Source organism: Schistocerca serialis, chromosome 8 (genome assembly GCF_023864345.2).
Source record: "Schistocerca serialis cubense isolate TAMUIC-IGC-003099 chromosome 8, iqSchSeri2.2, whole genome shotgun sequence".
NCBI classification, from domain to species: Eukaryota; Metazoa; Arthropoda; class Insecta; order Orthoptera; family Acrididae; genus Schistocerca; species Schistocerca serialis.
This window is the reverse complement of record NC_064645.1, coordinates 505304341-505320839: the sequence shown is the minus strand read 5'-3', so window position 1 is coordinate 505320839 and position 16499 is coordinate 505304341. Positions and strand designations below refer to the sequence as shown.

Below are 16499 nucleotides of genomic sequence, written 5' to 3'. Positions count from 1 at the left end.
TGGATGTACCGTGCACTATTCAGTGTCCCCTCGACGATCACCAGTGGTGTACGGCCAGTGTAGGAGATCGCTCCCCACACCATGATGCCGGGTGTTGGCCCTGTGTGCCTCGGTCGTATGCAGTCCTGATTGTGGCGCTCACCTGCACGGCGCCAAACACGCATACGACCATCATTGGCACCAAGGCAGAAGCGACTCTCATCGCTGAAGACGACACGTCTCCATTCGTCCCTCCATTCACGCCTGTCGCGACACCACTGGAGGCGGGCTGCACGATTTTGGGGCGTGAGCGGAAGACGGCCTAACGGTGTGCGGGACCGTAGCCCAGCTTCATGGAGACGGTTGCGAATGGTCCTCGCCGATACCCCAGGAGCAACAGTGTCCCTAATTTGCTGGGAAGTGGCGGTGCGGTCCCCTACGGCACTGCGTAGGATCCTACGGTCTTGGCGTGCATCCGTGCGTCGCTGCGGTCCGGTCCCAGGTTGACGGGCACGTGCACCTTCCGCCGACCACTGGCGACAACATCGATGTACTGTGGAGACCTCACGCCCCACGTGTTGAGCAATTCGGCGGTACGTCCACCCGGCCTCCCGCATGCCCACTATACGCCCTCGCTCAAAGTCCGTCAACTGCACATACGGTTCACGTCCACGCTGTCACGGCATGCTACCAGTGTTAAAGACTGCGATGGAGCTCCGTATGCCACGGCAAACTGGCTGACACTGACGGCGGCGGTGCACAAATGCTGCGCAGCTAGCGCCATTCGACGGCCAACACCGCGGTTCCTGGTGTGTCCGCTGTGCCGTGCGTGTGATCATTGCTTGTACAGCCCTCTCGCAGTGTCCGGAGCAAGTATGGTGGGTCTGACACACCGGTGTCAATGTGTTCTTTTTTCCATTTCCAGGAGTGTATTTATTAAGGTAAACACTATTACATTTCATTCAACAAAAACAAAAAGGATAATATGCTGGAACAGGAATAAACACACGTTTAAAGTTCATAGACGGGAGCCATCACTAAGATTTACACAAAGCACTGATGAAAGGAAGGAGAGGGTACAAAGCAGCGAGGCACTATTATTCAACTGTGAGCTACCCCTGAAATAGAAAATAGGGTGTGGCAGAGAAGGAAGTAAACAACATCAAAAAGCAATTGAAACAGAGTAAGACAGGGATGAAAGAGTGAGCTGATCAAGTAAATAGGGCCAGGGGTCCAACAGACCCAGCAGACAGCGAGAGATGCCCAAACCCCAAAACAGCTCCAAAAGTGGGTTAAAACATTATATCTAAGATGCCATGCTGTGTGGGTAGGTCCTCCTGTCGGGTAGACCATTCGCCTGGTGCAAGTCTTTCCAGTTGACGCCACGTTGGCAACTTGCGTGTCGATAGGGATGAAATCATGATGATAAGGACAACACAATACCCAGCCCCTGAGCGGAGAAAATCTCCGACCCAGCCGGGAATTGAACCTGGGCCATTAGGCATTACATTCCATCACGCTGGCCACTCAGCTACCTGGGGCAGACATATCTGAGACTGAAAACAACTTCATGTAGAAAACGGAGAAACAATTCAACCAGCTCTGAATTGTCAACCATTACAGAGGCAAAGAATATGGAAAGCCATGCATAGCATGGAGGGCCAGAAGGAAGGGGCATTCTACCTTGATACAAGCTCATGTCTGTAAGGTTCCATAACCACAATGGTGGGTAGCTTGTTATGCAGAATAAAACTATGGGATAGCCTGGTATGGTCAACATGCATGTGACGAGGACAGTGGATTCCTTCCGGTAGGAAGGAAAGGAAGAACGCAATGCAGCAGTAGCCTTCTCGATACAGTGGAGTTCATTAGAGGGGGCAGTAGCCCACCAGACATCATCCATCTCTGAGTGTGCAGAGGTCTTATTTGTGCCCGCAGATCCACATCTGGTACCGTCAAAGCGAATGGGAGGTGAGTAATTTCTCCTATAGCCGCTAGTCGGCCAGTTTATTCTGTCAGATACCTAAATGACTTGGGAGCCAGAGAAAGAGTATGGAGCAGGCAGTATGGTCACGAGGTCACGAACAGTAGAAACCACAGGGTGAAGAGAGTAACAATGGTCAGTGAACTGGACACTGTTCACAGGGTCAGTGCATATTAAAACAGAGTGAAGGGAGTCCAATTTTGGAGGGCTCTGTTAATGCTCCGCTGTAAAAACGTTACATTATCCTGGCAACAAATGATGTTCCTGAATGACAGGAGATGTAAAAGTGTATCCCATCTTATCTACAGTTATAGAGCAGTCAGTGTAAGAAATGGTACTCCCTGAAAGTGCTGAAGACCTAAATGTAGCAGATGCTGAAAGGTCATAGGGACAACAGACTCAGGTCTTTGAAATACATCAGTCCTAATTTGTGTCCTGGGCACTGTCCATGGGAGGACAAGTGGAGATCCTGGAAGAGTGCTGCGAGGGGAATTCCAACTGGTAATCCCACCTAAGGGCACATATGCAGAATGACATACAATGAACATTCAGAGAGTTGTCAATAGTGATTGCATAGGAGATCAATAGTTGGCACTGTTGGAACTGAAGCGGGAAGATACCGACTTCAGCAACGAGTCTGTCTGCAGGACTAGCCTCGAAGGCACCAGTGTCCAGTCACACCATGATGATGGATTGAGTATAACAATTTCAATGCTGAACCATAATAGAGTCAGAACGAAACCAGGGCCTGGTAAATATGGATAAGAGTAGCATGATCCACACCCCAAGAAGTGTGGGCAAGGAAGCAGAGAATGTTAAACTTCTGAATGCAGTTAATCTTTAGTTGAGAAATATGGGGCAACCAAGACAGCTTTTTATTAAAAAAAAAAAAAAGGAACTAAGCAACAATGCCCAAGTACTGCCTATCCAAGCAGAGTTCTGAGTCAAGATGGACTGTGGTATGACGACAGAAATGCATGATCCACGTTTTTTGCAAGAATTGAAAACTATAGGCAAGTTTCCAAGCAGAGGCCCTGCAGATAGCATCCTGGAGCTGGCTTTCAGCGAAAGCCACAGAGTGGGGTTATAGCAAAGCATACATCGCAGGGGGACCAGCGGCCTGACAGAAGTCACCAGCTGCCAAGAGAGACAGGTTTTTTGCCTGGCTTAAGGGTATATGGAACGCCCTATGCTTACAGTGTTAAATTGAGCTAAAAGTTAGGAACATTTTCTCATTTGTTATTTGGACGATACTCTTGATTTTTTCACAGAACGCAGAGATATGTTCTGCTTTTATGCTGAATTATTAATTTTGAAAAAATAATGTACAGTTTTTCAGATATTTTATTTTTTGTAAATGTTAAAAAAAGTTATACATTTTAACAAGTATTTTAAAATTACATCCATTAATACAAAATAATTCCACATATCTTTTAATTCAGATATATTAGAAGGTCTTAAGGAACAACTACAGAAAATTTCATCTTTCTACTATAAATAGGCCCTGAGAAAATGTACCTTATACACAAAAAAACTAAAGTTACGAGAAATTAGCTTTTTTTAATTAGCTTCAAAGTTTTTACTTCAGTACAAGCCTGCTCCATAGCTCGTATCATCAGAATCGTCCAACAGCTTCCTCTTGATGGCTCTGCTATGCTGTCTAGCCATCTTTGAATATACTTTTGTGGCATTATCTGAAGACCTGAGCCATTCCTTGTCCAAACAAAGCATAGCTGCAGCAGTTTGTAGTCCTACACAGAGCCCCAATTTCTGCAGAACTTTGCACTTTGTTATATTGCCCTGATTGAATGATGAAACAGCATCACAAACACCAAAGTGAAGTGTGTTTATACCCACAAACACAGTTTCAGGTAGTCTATTCCATATCACATGGTTCACACACACATTTGGATTTTGAGTCCGGCCATGAAGACGTTTCTTTAGTAGACTAATACCTGCGAGGTCTCGGAATATTGGTTTTATTTCATCCATTATGGCAGGTGGCAGGTGATGAGGGTGATTGTATTGTTTCTTAGTTACCTTGCCTCTGTTGTACTTGCACAAACTATCGTCTCCTTTTGGACATAGCCCATGTTGGGAATTCTCATTGTTTGAAGCTGTATGAAAAAACAGAGCCCAGACTGCTCTTCTCATTAATTCTGCATCTGCTGTATTCTGTCTTATTGCTAGACCATAGCACTTCTGAATATGATCACAATTTCTTGCCTTTCATGCTAGCCTTGAGCTGTCGAAGTCTTGATCCCATCCTTTTCTGAACATGGCCAACACACTCCAGTTTGGAAATTTTCCCATCGTTACCATAGGGTCTCAGTTCCTCAATTTCTTTGAAAGCCTTTGAGTCACCATCTCCAAGATAATTTATGTATCTAACGTTGTACCATTTTACTGAGCGTTGATAAATACTTCTTACACCAGCAACTTCCATACCACAACTTGACCCATAGTAATTTGCCATGCACTCCTCTTCATGTTTATTTTTCATTTTCTCCTTGCATCTGCAATGCTTGGAAAGTATTGCCACATCAACAACCTTACCAGTGTCGACATTTGTAGCTGTTACTACACCATTCAGAGATGTGTGGCCTCTCTTCTGCCAGCTTCCATCAAAAGCTATGGACAAGTCTCTGCTATTATTATTTTCAACAACTGCTTCCTCAACAGCATCTTTCATGTTTTCCTGTGCCACATCTTCTACAGCAGAGCCTATTGCAATTATGTGTTTGTTAAATTTTGAAGGTGGAGGAGGGAGGTTCATCACACCACACAACATGGCACCTGCAGCCCTGCCCTTTCCTATACACTGTAATCCATAAACCAGTCTAATGTTTATATCGTATAGTTTACCTGTATCTGCAGTAACATGTGAGGAATTGAAGAAAGTAACACTGTGTTTGCAATAACTGCACATCAACTCTAATTCACAAGCAAGTCCTACATGTAAGTTTGTTTTCAATGAAACACCACATTTTCCACATTGTTTGCAGCACACATTGTTCTCCAAAACGTCTGATAATAGAGACGTTAATTACCTCATATTTTGTAGTCCCAGCATTTAGTTTCTTGTATTCTTCTTCAATTCCAGCTAGTTTTCTTCTTGAAGCACTTTCTGGTGTAGTGGCAGCAGCATCACTCAATGTATCACTACCAGTGTTGAGGTTAGTCGCTACTGGGACATCAGATACTGATGAAGATGAATCAGACGAATTTTTAGTACACTTTACTTTCTTGCGCCAATGTACACGCTTTCTAAATACCTTCAGACTAGGTCTTGGCATGTTGAAGGAAAGAAAACTCAATGACTTCTCCACATATGACTTTCACAACAATGACATGGATGTACTCACAGAGGAAACAATACAAATGGTGCAGAATCTATTGTCAACTGTCTAGCAGTGTAGCCAACAGAAAAGCTAACTCTCTTGTGCTCAATTATATCTCTGGCAAGGCTGTCTATATCAGGTATATTTCGCGTCTCATATACAAGGTGCGGAACATCGTGTGTCGAAATTATTTTAAAAAATTATTTAAAATAGTTCTATTCACGTCATCCAAATATTTTATACATGGTATTAAATGGGAGAGTCTAAATTTTTCGAAAATGCATTTACCCAAAAATCGATTTTTTCATCGAAAAACTCATTCCGTATACCCTTAAGCATTCTGATGACAATGCTGTATCACCATTCCGAAGCGGAGACACCTTCAAACCAAATATGATTGAGGGCGCTGTGTACATACAGACTTTGAATAACATTCAGGTTTTGTATCATCTGATTATTATGAATTGAATCAGGACCTGGAGCCATGTCTTGAGATGAGGCAAGAGTTTGAAGCAGTTCCCAGTCAGTGAAAGGTTCATTGTATGATTTGGCTTGGCAGGCATGAAACATAGGGGGACGTCTTCAATTAGTCATTTCAACAGTAGCACGGCGGCAGGTTAAGAAGAGGACACTGATGCTGTTGGAAATTTGGTCACAAGGTGTTCAGCAGGGACTGATGCATCAGTACAAAGACAGCCCTGGAGGACAAGACCTGGAACAGCTGTTGACTTTGGGTGGTTCGAAAGACTACAGATCTTGGTCCACACCTAGAATGAAATGGCACACTTTCCCAGAGAGGGGACGTAGCACTCACAGCAGCCGTTCCTACTGTATTTGGTTGGATAGAAATCCTCAGCACGAATTTACTTAAAAGTGATGATGTTGTTCTGTGAACAATGTTGCTTGAAACATTGCAGGGCTCTTTAGCAATCCTTAACAGATACTGCAATGTCTTTCATCCACTATGGCACCGACCAGCGACGCAGAGGACCTGCAAAAGGGGAATAGCAGTTCCAGCAGTGTGAGGGATCGTGTTAGAGATGTCTTGCACTACCTCGTTGATGCAATCTGACAAGAGGGACATAGGAAACAGCAGAGGTATACAACTGTCAGTCAGCTCTTCAAGACACCCAAAGTGGTAGTTCATCCATCTGGCAGTGATAAGGAAGGGACAAGATCACTGTCAGTGGCTAATTTAGCGAAGCCACAAGATTGGGGTCAATAGCTGAAAAGGTGCCCAGGGTGGCACTGAAGTGAGTAGGAGCACCATCACTGAGGAGGCACAGATTATGGTCAGTTGGTAAGAAGCTGATCAATTTGAAGCCCCTACTAGACAGGGAGTGGTGGGCACTGAAGTCTGCAAGTAGGAGAAAAAGGGGGAGGGGAGTTGTTGGATTAAGGTGGTTGCCTCAATGTAAGTAAGTGGCTTGTCTGTAGGTAAATAAACATTGCAAATGGGTATCATGGAGGACACACACACACACACACACACACACACACACACACACACACACAATTTTGTGCCTCAGCATACAACAGGTGGTCAATAGATTTATATTCCTGAATTTTCTTATCTTTCTTGACGACTTGGAAAACTGGTGAATATGGAGGATGGTGTTCTGCGTGACTGACACACGAAGGTGGTTATCCAAAAAGACAACTTTTACGGAGCGAGCTTTTGCAGTTGTCAATTTTGGGTCCACTGTGCAGCAGGATGACAAATGACCAGAGCATAAGCATCAGAGGCATCACATGGGTGGTGGGACATAAGGTTTCAAGTCACATGTGTACACAATGCCAAACTCTTTCTGGGAAGACATTCCCTTCAGACTCTAAGACAAAAGCACTTACATCTGTTTGGTTATCCTTAGGACCTTTCTGGGCATGTACACCTCATTGCTCAGGACTACCCTACAGCTCCTCATCTGGAGTGCCGGTCTCAGATGAAAGTCATTCCTTGGATCATATTCAAGGTTCTGTGGGTGGTAATGGTCACTGGCAGATCGCCGAGACATTCACATACCTGATAAGCTGTAGATTGTGCAGTGGAGGAGGCAGTACATTGCACATTTTCCCCCATGACTCAACCTTTCCAAATTTATCTTCCATATGTTCCACAAAAATAATGGCCATGTTTAAGTAAAAGTATCCCCATCAGCTCGAGAACATACTAGATATTAGATAAATTGTTTCACTACCAGACATCTGGCTCGTCCCATTTCCCTTGGGGTACCCAGAGTAGTGAAAGTATTAGGGCTATAATCGTTCACATTGAAATTTCCATATCTGTCTGACAAGATAGCCAGATCAGAATGGTATTTATTTTGGTGTAATTTGAAACATTTCTTGTGTGAAACTTTCATCCTAATGCCACCTACTCTGATCAAGGACTCTCCCTACAGGTGTTACTCAGCCACAGCAAAGGCCATCTGGCAAGACAACCATTGCCAGGAGTCCTCATGACCCAGGAAGATGGGCACCTACACCTTTGAAAGTGTGGGGAACTAGTAGCTCAGGTATCAGCAGTATGGCCCCTGTGTTGTCAGGGGACACAAGCAAAAAAACCCACCATGTTGGATTTGCTGCCATGTTGGCTTTGAAATGAATAATTAAGAGCCTATGCAGGTATTGTGAACAGATGATCTTTAACACTGCATGCAGTACGTGCTATTTAAGATGTTCTTCCCAAGTTGGTCCCCACTACAGAGAAAAATTTGTAAGTGAAGGTCAAATCCAGAAGGGGACCAAAAAATTACTCTAGCCAAAAGATAATGTAAAATAAATGAGGAAGGAAAAAAGAACCTAGGGAATAGCTGGGTCAACATCACAGACAACCACAATGAGAAAGTGTAAGAGAAGGAACAACAGTCAGAGATGAGAGATTGCAGCACAGGAAAGGAAGTAGGTACTGCAATACCTTGTGGCCTCATCTCGTCACACACATACTCATAAAAGTCATGAGTCCCTGAGGGGTGGTGATAAGGAAATTAGCATCCTTGCTGATATTAGCCAACACTCATTCACTAAACTCCCTATGTGACACAGTGTCTCATGAATTTAATTGCTGTACAATCTATAACTTACAGGTGTGGAACTTTAATTCGTGTAGTACTCTCAGTACTCTTTGGCACTCAATCCCTAGCACAAATGCATGTTGTCTAACTGAGTGGGAAGGGCTCATCCGAATGGAAACTTGAACAGCTGCAATATTTTCTGGGGTATGAACTGTTCAAAGGCCATCTGGAGGCCTCTTTTTCAAGGCTGAACCAGTTCCTTCAAAATTACACACCCACGGTGTAATAACATGAGCAGATGGGACACGATGATTATGTCCTAGCTGATAATGCTGTTGAAATATCCTTTGCACAGGAGTCACACTCTCAGCCTGTTTATAAAATACTCTCACAGCAACAGCACGTTCAGCACCCCTCCAATGCTGAATGATTACTAAATGCCAATGAATTCAAAACAAATATGTGTCAGTTCAAAACAACTGCCAGCACTACAGTGTTGCCAGCACTAGCGTTCAAAATTTCTCATTTGCAGTGCGACCCTGTACTATATCAATCATTTTTTGGAACTGGTTGTATAAAGCCAAACATCAGATTGCTACAATACTTTTCCATAAAGCTAAACCAAAATAAAATTTACAATTCAGTGGGTTAACTTGACAACTCATTGAATTCTACAATTTTGTAGCTTGAACTAGTCACATATTTTTGAAATCAAAAAGTCTTTACCAACGAAGAGGAGCAGCTGTACATCAGTCTAACAATTACTACATTTTAGAGATCAAGAAATCAACAATTTTCAAAATATAAAACAAGTCAAGTTAAAATGTTTATATTACAACAATTTATTAAAAAGGTAAACATCAAATCACAGCTTACTGTTGACAAGAAAAAGAAATAAATGGACAGCTTTCACCATATAGTGAATGAGTACTCTGAAACGGAAAACAGCACAACAGATGTAGAAATATTAAGAAAATTACCTGATAATGGTTTGAATGCCTTCTGCTGAAGATAAGACAAGAGCTTGTCACTATTTTTGTAACTCCCTGCATCATGACTCTTGCTGTCTGGATCAACTGGCATACGACTTGATGGAGATTCTGCAAACACAAGATAATTACAAACCTAAAACTTATAAGTCTACAAAATATGAAAATGTTTACTCCTGGTGATTCTGACATACTACATATAATATATGAGTTTCTTCTGCAACGTACTTTACAAAAAATAATTATTCATTGCTAAAATTAACAAACAAAGGTAGCTTATTTCTAAACATGTAGAAGGAAGGAATATCACGGATTAAAATCTTGTTAACAGTCAGGTCATTAGAGACAGACAGAGCACATTCTTGGAATATTTCAATGACAAAGGAGGAAATTGGCCATGCCCTTTCAGAGGGTCTGTCTTGGCATTTGTGAGGAGTGATTTAGGGAAATAACAGAAAACCTACATGTGGATGGCTGGACACAGATTTGAACTATCATCCTCCCGTACAAGTCCAGTGGGTTAACTACTGTGCCACCTCGCTTGATAGACAGGTAGAGGATGTTTCTCTTATGAAAAAATATCATGCAACACAAAAACCACACACAATAAAACCAAATAGAACAGCTTTGGGAAAAGAAAACTTGCAATGCAATTTGAACTTTGGAGGCTTTAAAGTCTCTTCAGGTTTGCTGCTGGATCCTAAAATCGAAGATTCAATATTTTGGCAATCCAACTGTTCGCCATCTTCAGGAAAATGCTGCTTTTGCTGCTGAGTCTCGCTGAGAACTGAAAATCTTTGCCCTACGTAAGCCTCTGTACAGTGCATGGCACGTGCATCGCCCTCCAAGAGTGGGCAGGTGGCACTGCCATTATTAGAAACACTGCCGGCAACAATATATTGCACTCAGAGAATAGTATTGAACATTCGGAATGGCCACACCAGAGAACATTCTGTTTTGAGGCGGGACAGTACAGAGTTCCGTGTCCTGCTAAGAGGAAACATTGTATCCATTAATCAAATTATCTGCCAAGCTAATTTCAATTGCCGCTTTATAAACACTGTTCCAAAAACTCAAAAGTGTTGGCAACTATTACAGTTTCATCAAATTTCATCCCGTGTCCCTCGTTTAAGGTATGTTCCACTACTGCCGATTTTTCCATCTGTTGTAGTCTCATATGACATCATACATCATCAGAAGGGGATAAACTTTGATGTACTATCTTTGTAGCAAGACATTGGATGGACCTACAGTGGCAGAAATGGAGAAAGGTTTAAATTTTGCTCCCACTCCAAAGGGGCTTCCTGTTACACAGTTTGGAACAAGTAGTATGCAGCCTCCCTGAGGACCAGGCAGAAGAAATAAAGAACTGTCCCACACATTATGCTGGGCTTGGCCAGCACGGGATAAAATCTCTTACACAGAAGAGCAGCCATTTGTTCCCTTAGGAATGATGAAGAAGTAGTAGTACTATTACCAACTAACAAGGGGAATGACATGGGATGATTACATACTTAAAATGTATTTACTGCTCAATGACCCAGCTTACAGAAGACTATCTAGTGACCAGAAGACTTTATCTAATGACTCCAAAGAAAGGACTAAGTGCAAGACACTTTCATTTATGGGGAAAAAAACTTGTTGTCTGAAGATTTTCGAAACTTCATCCTGGTGGTGCCGTTCCGCTTAACCTGTATGGTCCGCCTAAGTTGCATAAGGAAGGAGTTCCTCTACGTTCCAATGTTAGTAATTAGGGTGCCCCCACTAATACCCTGGCAAAATGTTTAACATCTGTTCTCAGTCCATATGTTGGCAAGTGCGAACACCATATACCGAATTCGGTGGATTTCACTCAATGATTGAAATCTTTGATGCTGGGTCCTTCAGATTTATTAGTGAGTTTTGATGTGGTATTCCTGTTTACACGAGTCCCTCTGAAACAGTCCCCGAGCTTGATTAGTGAAAAACTGGATGAAGAGTGGAGGAAGCTTAGTCATCACGTGCTGTTGTCCACATATTTTTCATTTAATGGCAACATTTTTTAACAGAATGATGGAGTGGCTTTGTGTAGTCCTTTATCACCCATAGTCGCCAATTTACTTATGGAGGACTTTGAGGACTCTGATTTTGCAACCAATGTATAAGAGGTGTTCAAAAAGAAATGAGCCGGAGTCTGGAATGTGCAAACCGGTGACAGGAGGGTGATATCATGGCACGTGTAACAAGGTGTGGTTCCGACCAGAACATGGAAGTTCACAGCCCATCACTAGAGGGCATGCATGAAGGAACATTTGTTCCGAAAGCTAGGAACGTAAATTTTCGGTTCTGTTTTATGTGTAGCTATCGGCTGTACTGAGCTGAGGTAAGTACTGGCCAGCCCCTCTATCTCTTTGTTAAAACCTGGTGCATAATCTTTCCTTATAATTGTACAGAATGTAGATAGCAATTTTCCTATAATCTGCTGAGATGTTATTCATTTTGCATATCCAAGTATGTCATACACTTCATACCAATTTGATATTTGTTGTTTAGTATCTTCATAGTGTTGCAGTTTTAATAGTTAGCAGTGCAGTATCAATATCACTTATAAGCAGATTTCTTTGTTCCCTTTTGTTACTGTGTTCTTCAGTCTGAAGACTTGTTTGATGTAGCTCTCCATGCTAGTCTATCCTGTGGCAGTCTCGTCATCTCCGAACAACTACTGGAACCAACATCTACTTGAATCTACTTATCTCACACATTTCCCTCTGCTACCACACTGACAGATCCTTCATGCTTCAGAATACATCATACCCGTCTAAACACCAGCAGTCTTCTACAGCACCACATTTCAAAACTTTTATTCTCTTCTTGCCCCAAATGCTAATCATCTATGTTTAACTTTCGCACAAGGCTGCAGTCCAGACAGATACCTTCAGAAAAGATTTCTTAACACTTAAATTAGTAATATATGTTCAATTTCTCTTTTTCAGAAAGCCTTTCATGCTATTGCCAGTCTGCATTTTATATCTCCTCTACTTCAGCAATCATACGTTATTTTGCTGCTCAAATAGCAAAACTCATGTACTAATTTTATTTTCTCATTTCCTAATTTAATTTCCTAAGTATTGCCTAATTTAGCTTGAATACATTCCATTATCCTTGTTTTCATATCTTCATATTCATCTTGTAATCTCTTTTGAAGTACTTTCCAAGTCCTTTGCCATCTCTGACAGAATTACGGCACTGGGAAATCTCAATGTTTTTATTTCTTCTCTCTGGGCTTTAATTTATTCACCTCTGTAGCCAAGTGGTGACTGTATCCGACTCTCATATGGAGGACCCATATTCAATTCCTGGTACTGCCAGGGATTTGTATTTGGTCTCAGGAGGAGTGGAACAGGGTGCACTCAGCCTTGTGATACCAACTGAGGAGCTACTGGAATGAGAAGTAGTGGCTGTCTGAAAAGTTCACAACAGACGGGAGAGCAGTGCAATTACCCTACGCCCCTCCATACGCATCCTTATGACAACACACAGCAAAGGATGACATTTTGTGGTTTTCAGGGCCTGACTGTAGAGTAATGGATTATTATTATTATAATTATTATTATTATTATTATTATAAGGGAACTTTAACTCTCTTTCTAAATTTCTCCTTGATTTTCTTTATTGTCTTTATTGTATTGATCAATGCAGAGACTGAACAACATTGAAATGGGAAGGGGCAGGGGCTAGAGACATACTACAACACAGACTCACTCCCCTCCTACTTCCCTTTAATGTCCTTCGACTCGTATAACTGCAGTCTGGTTTCTGTACGAGTTTTAGACAACCTTTCATTTCCTATATTTCGTTCCTTTTACTTCAGAGTATCATAGAATATATTCCAGTCAATACTGTCAAAAGTCCCTTTCCAAAGCTACAAATACTATAAACATAGGTCTGTCTTTTTCTCAATGTATCTTCTAAGATAAGTTGGAGACTCATTATTGACCCATGTGTTCTACACTACTGGCCATTAAAATTGCTACACCGAGAAGAAATGCAGATGATAAACGGGTATTCATTAGACAAATATATTACACTAGAACTGACATGTGATTACATTTTCACGCAATTTGGGTGCATAGATCCTGAGAAATCAGTACCCAGAACAACCAGCTCTGGCCGTAATAACGGCCTTGATATGCCTGGTCATTGAGTCAAATAGAGCTTGGATGGCATGTACAGGTACAGCTGCCCATGCAGCTTCAACAGGATACCACAGTTTATCAAGAGTAGTGACTGGCATATTGTGACGAGCCAGTTGCTCGGCCACCATTGACCAGACGTTTTCAATTGGTGAGAGATCTGGAGAATGTGCTCGCCAGGGCAGCAGTCGAACATTTTCTGTATCCAGAAAGGCCCGTACAGGACCTGTAACATGCGGTCGTGCATTATCCTGCTGAAATGTAGGGTTTCGCAGGGATCGAATGAAGGGTAGAGCAACAAGTCATAACACATCTGAATGTAACATCCACTGTTCAAAGTGCCGTCAATGCGAACAAGAGGTGACCGAGACGTGTAACCATGGCACCCCATACCATTACGCAGGGAGATATGCCAGTATGGCGATGACGAATACACGCCTCCAATGTGCGTTCACCGCGATGTTGCCAAACGCGGATGCAACCATCACGATGCTGTAAACAGAACCTGAATTCATCCAAAAAAATGACTATTTGCCATTTGTGCACCCTGGTTGTCATTGAGTACACCATCGCAGGCGCTCCTGTCTGTGATGCAGCATCAAGGGCAATCGCAACCACGGTCTCCGAGCTGATAGTCCATGCTGCTGCAAACGTCATCGAACTGTTCGTGCAGATGGTTGTTGTCTTGCAAACGTCCCCATCTGTTGACTCAGGGATCGAACATGGCTGCACGTTCCATTACAGCCATGCGGATAAGATGCCTGTCATCTCGACTGCTAGTGATACGAGGCCGTTGGCATCCAGCACAACGTTCCGTATTACCCTCCTGAACCCACTGATTCCATATTCTGCTAACAGTCATTGGATCTCGACCAATGCAAGCAGCAATGTCACGATACGATAAACCGCAATTGCGATAGGCTACAATACAAGCTTTATCAAAGTCAGTAACGTGATGGTACGCATTTCTCCTCCTTACACGAGGCATCACAGCAACGTTTCACCAGGCAACGCCAGTCAACTGCTGTTTGTGTATGAGAATCAGTTGGAAACTTGCCTCATGTCAGCACACTGTAGGTGTCGCCTCTGGTGCCGACCTTGTGTGAATGCTCTGAAAAGCTAATCATTTGCATATCACAGCATCTTCTTCCTGTTGGTTAAATTTCGCGCCTGTAGCAAGTCATCTTCATGGTGTAGCAAATTTAATGGCCAATAGTGTAAGTTGGAGGGTCATTATTGACCCACATGTTCTTACATTTTCCAGGACCCAAACTGATCCACCCAAAGGTTGGTGTCTACCAGTTTTACTATTCTTGTGATAAAAAGAAAAATGTATGTCAGTGTTTTCCAATCATGATTTATTAAACTGATGGTTTGATGGTATTCATCCCTGTCGGCATCTGCCTTCTTTGGAACTGGAATTACTGCATTCTGGTTGAAGTCCTAGGGCATTTCAACTCTCTCATATTCTGCACTCAGGTAAAATAGTTTTGTCATGTGTGACTCTCCCAGAGAGTTCAACAATTCTGAATGAATGTTGTCTACGCCATGGGCCTTGTTCTGACAAATCTTTCAGCACTCAGCCAAATTATTGTTGCAGTATCATGTCTTCTGCTTCGTCTTCATCTACTTCCTCATCTATTTCTATAACACTGTCTTCAAGTTTGTAGAGCCTCTCTATATATTTCTTTCAGCTTTCCCTTCTTTACTTAGTAAAAGCTTGCCATGTAAGCTCTTGATATACATACGGGTGCTCCTCTTTTTTTCTAATCTTCCTATAGGCAGCATTTGTCTTTCCCTAGTTATGTGCTTCTATAGCCTTGTATTTGTTCTCCAACCATTCCTGCTTAGCCATTTTGCACTTTTCTGCCAATCTCCTTTTTTGAGGTCTGCATATTGATTTACTTACTCCCTTTCCTGCATTTTTATAATCTTCCAAGGATTTTTACTACACTATGTCTTTTTACCCACTTGATTCTCTACTGCTTTCACTATTTCATCTCTCAACACTATCTACCTGTCTTGTACTATATTCCATTCTCCAGTTTCAATTAAATGCCGGCCGGGGTGGCCGAGTGGTCCTAGGTGCTAGTCTGGAACCGCGCAACCACTACGGTCGCAGGTTCGAATCCTGCTTTGGGCATGGATGTGTGTGATGTCCTTAGGTTAGTTAGGTTTAAGTAGTTCTAAGTTCTACGGGAACTGATAACCTCAGACGTTAAAGCCCATAGTGCTCAGAGCCATTTGAACCAATTAAATGTTACTGAATGCTCCCCCTGAAAACTCTCAATAATCCCCCGTTATTTCAACTTATCCATGTCCCATCTCCTTATTTTTCTACTTTTTCGCAATTTCTTATGTTTTATCTTCTAGGTCATAACCAATAAATTGTGATTAAGAGTCCACATCTGCCCCTGAAAATGTAGAGATTAACATCTGATTTCGAAATTATACAGGGTAAGCACAAAGTCTGATTATAACAATTTATTACAGAATAACCATTTGACATAATAATTTACATTTGATGCCCTTACATAGGTTAGTGTTACTTGTTTTTAAGACCACTTACATTAGTACACCTCAACATGTGCTCCCTTGGTAGTACAGAGAATGTCGAGGTGGTATTCCAGTTCCCGCCAGGTGTTTCATAACGTATGTTCTGTCACAGTACCCACAGCAGCTTGGTTCATCAACGTCAGTGACTGGTGTGACAATGACTCTGCCCTTGATAGAGCCCCAGAGTAAAAAGTCAAGGGACATAATGTCTGGAGAGCAGGGTGGCTAGGGTGTTGAACCGTTCCTTCCAATCCATTGATCCGGAAATGCCAGGAAATCACGCACTATCACAGCCCAGTGTGTCCTGTGTGTGTGTGTGTCCTGTGTGTGTGTGTGTGGGGGGGGGGGGGGGGGGGGGGAATAGTGCTTCATCTTGCCGGAAAAGTATCCATGTTGCAAAACATCTAAGTAAATGTTAGTGGTAATGGATTTTTCCGCAAAGAAAAACAGTCCAAAAACCTTGT

The 16499-nt window shown here is 42.5% G+C and overlaps 1 protein-coding gene across 1 annotated transcript in view; it reads right to left on the bottom strand.

Annotated features, from left to right (window-relative positions):
* Nucleotides 1–16499, bottom strand: part of LOC126416100 (polypeptide N-acetylgalactosaminyltransferase 35A) — a 162173-nt gene that overhangs the window by 118885 nt on the left and 26789 nt on the right. The window contains exon 2 of the mRNA XM_050083599.1: nucleotides 9299–9418. Coding sequence (XP_049939556.1) covers nucleotides 9299–9418 — 120 coding nt within the window. The remainder of the gene's footprint in view (nucleotides 1–9298; nucleotides 9419–16499) is intronic.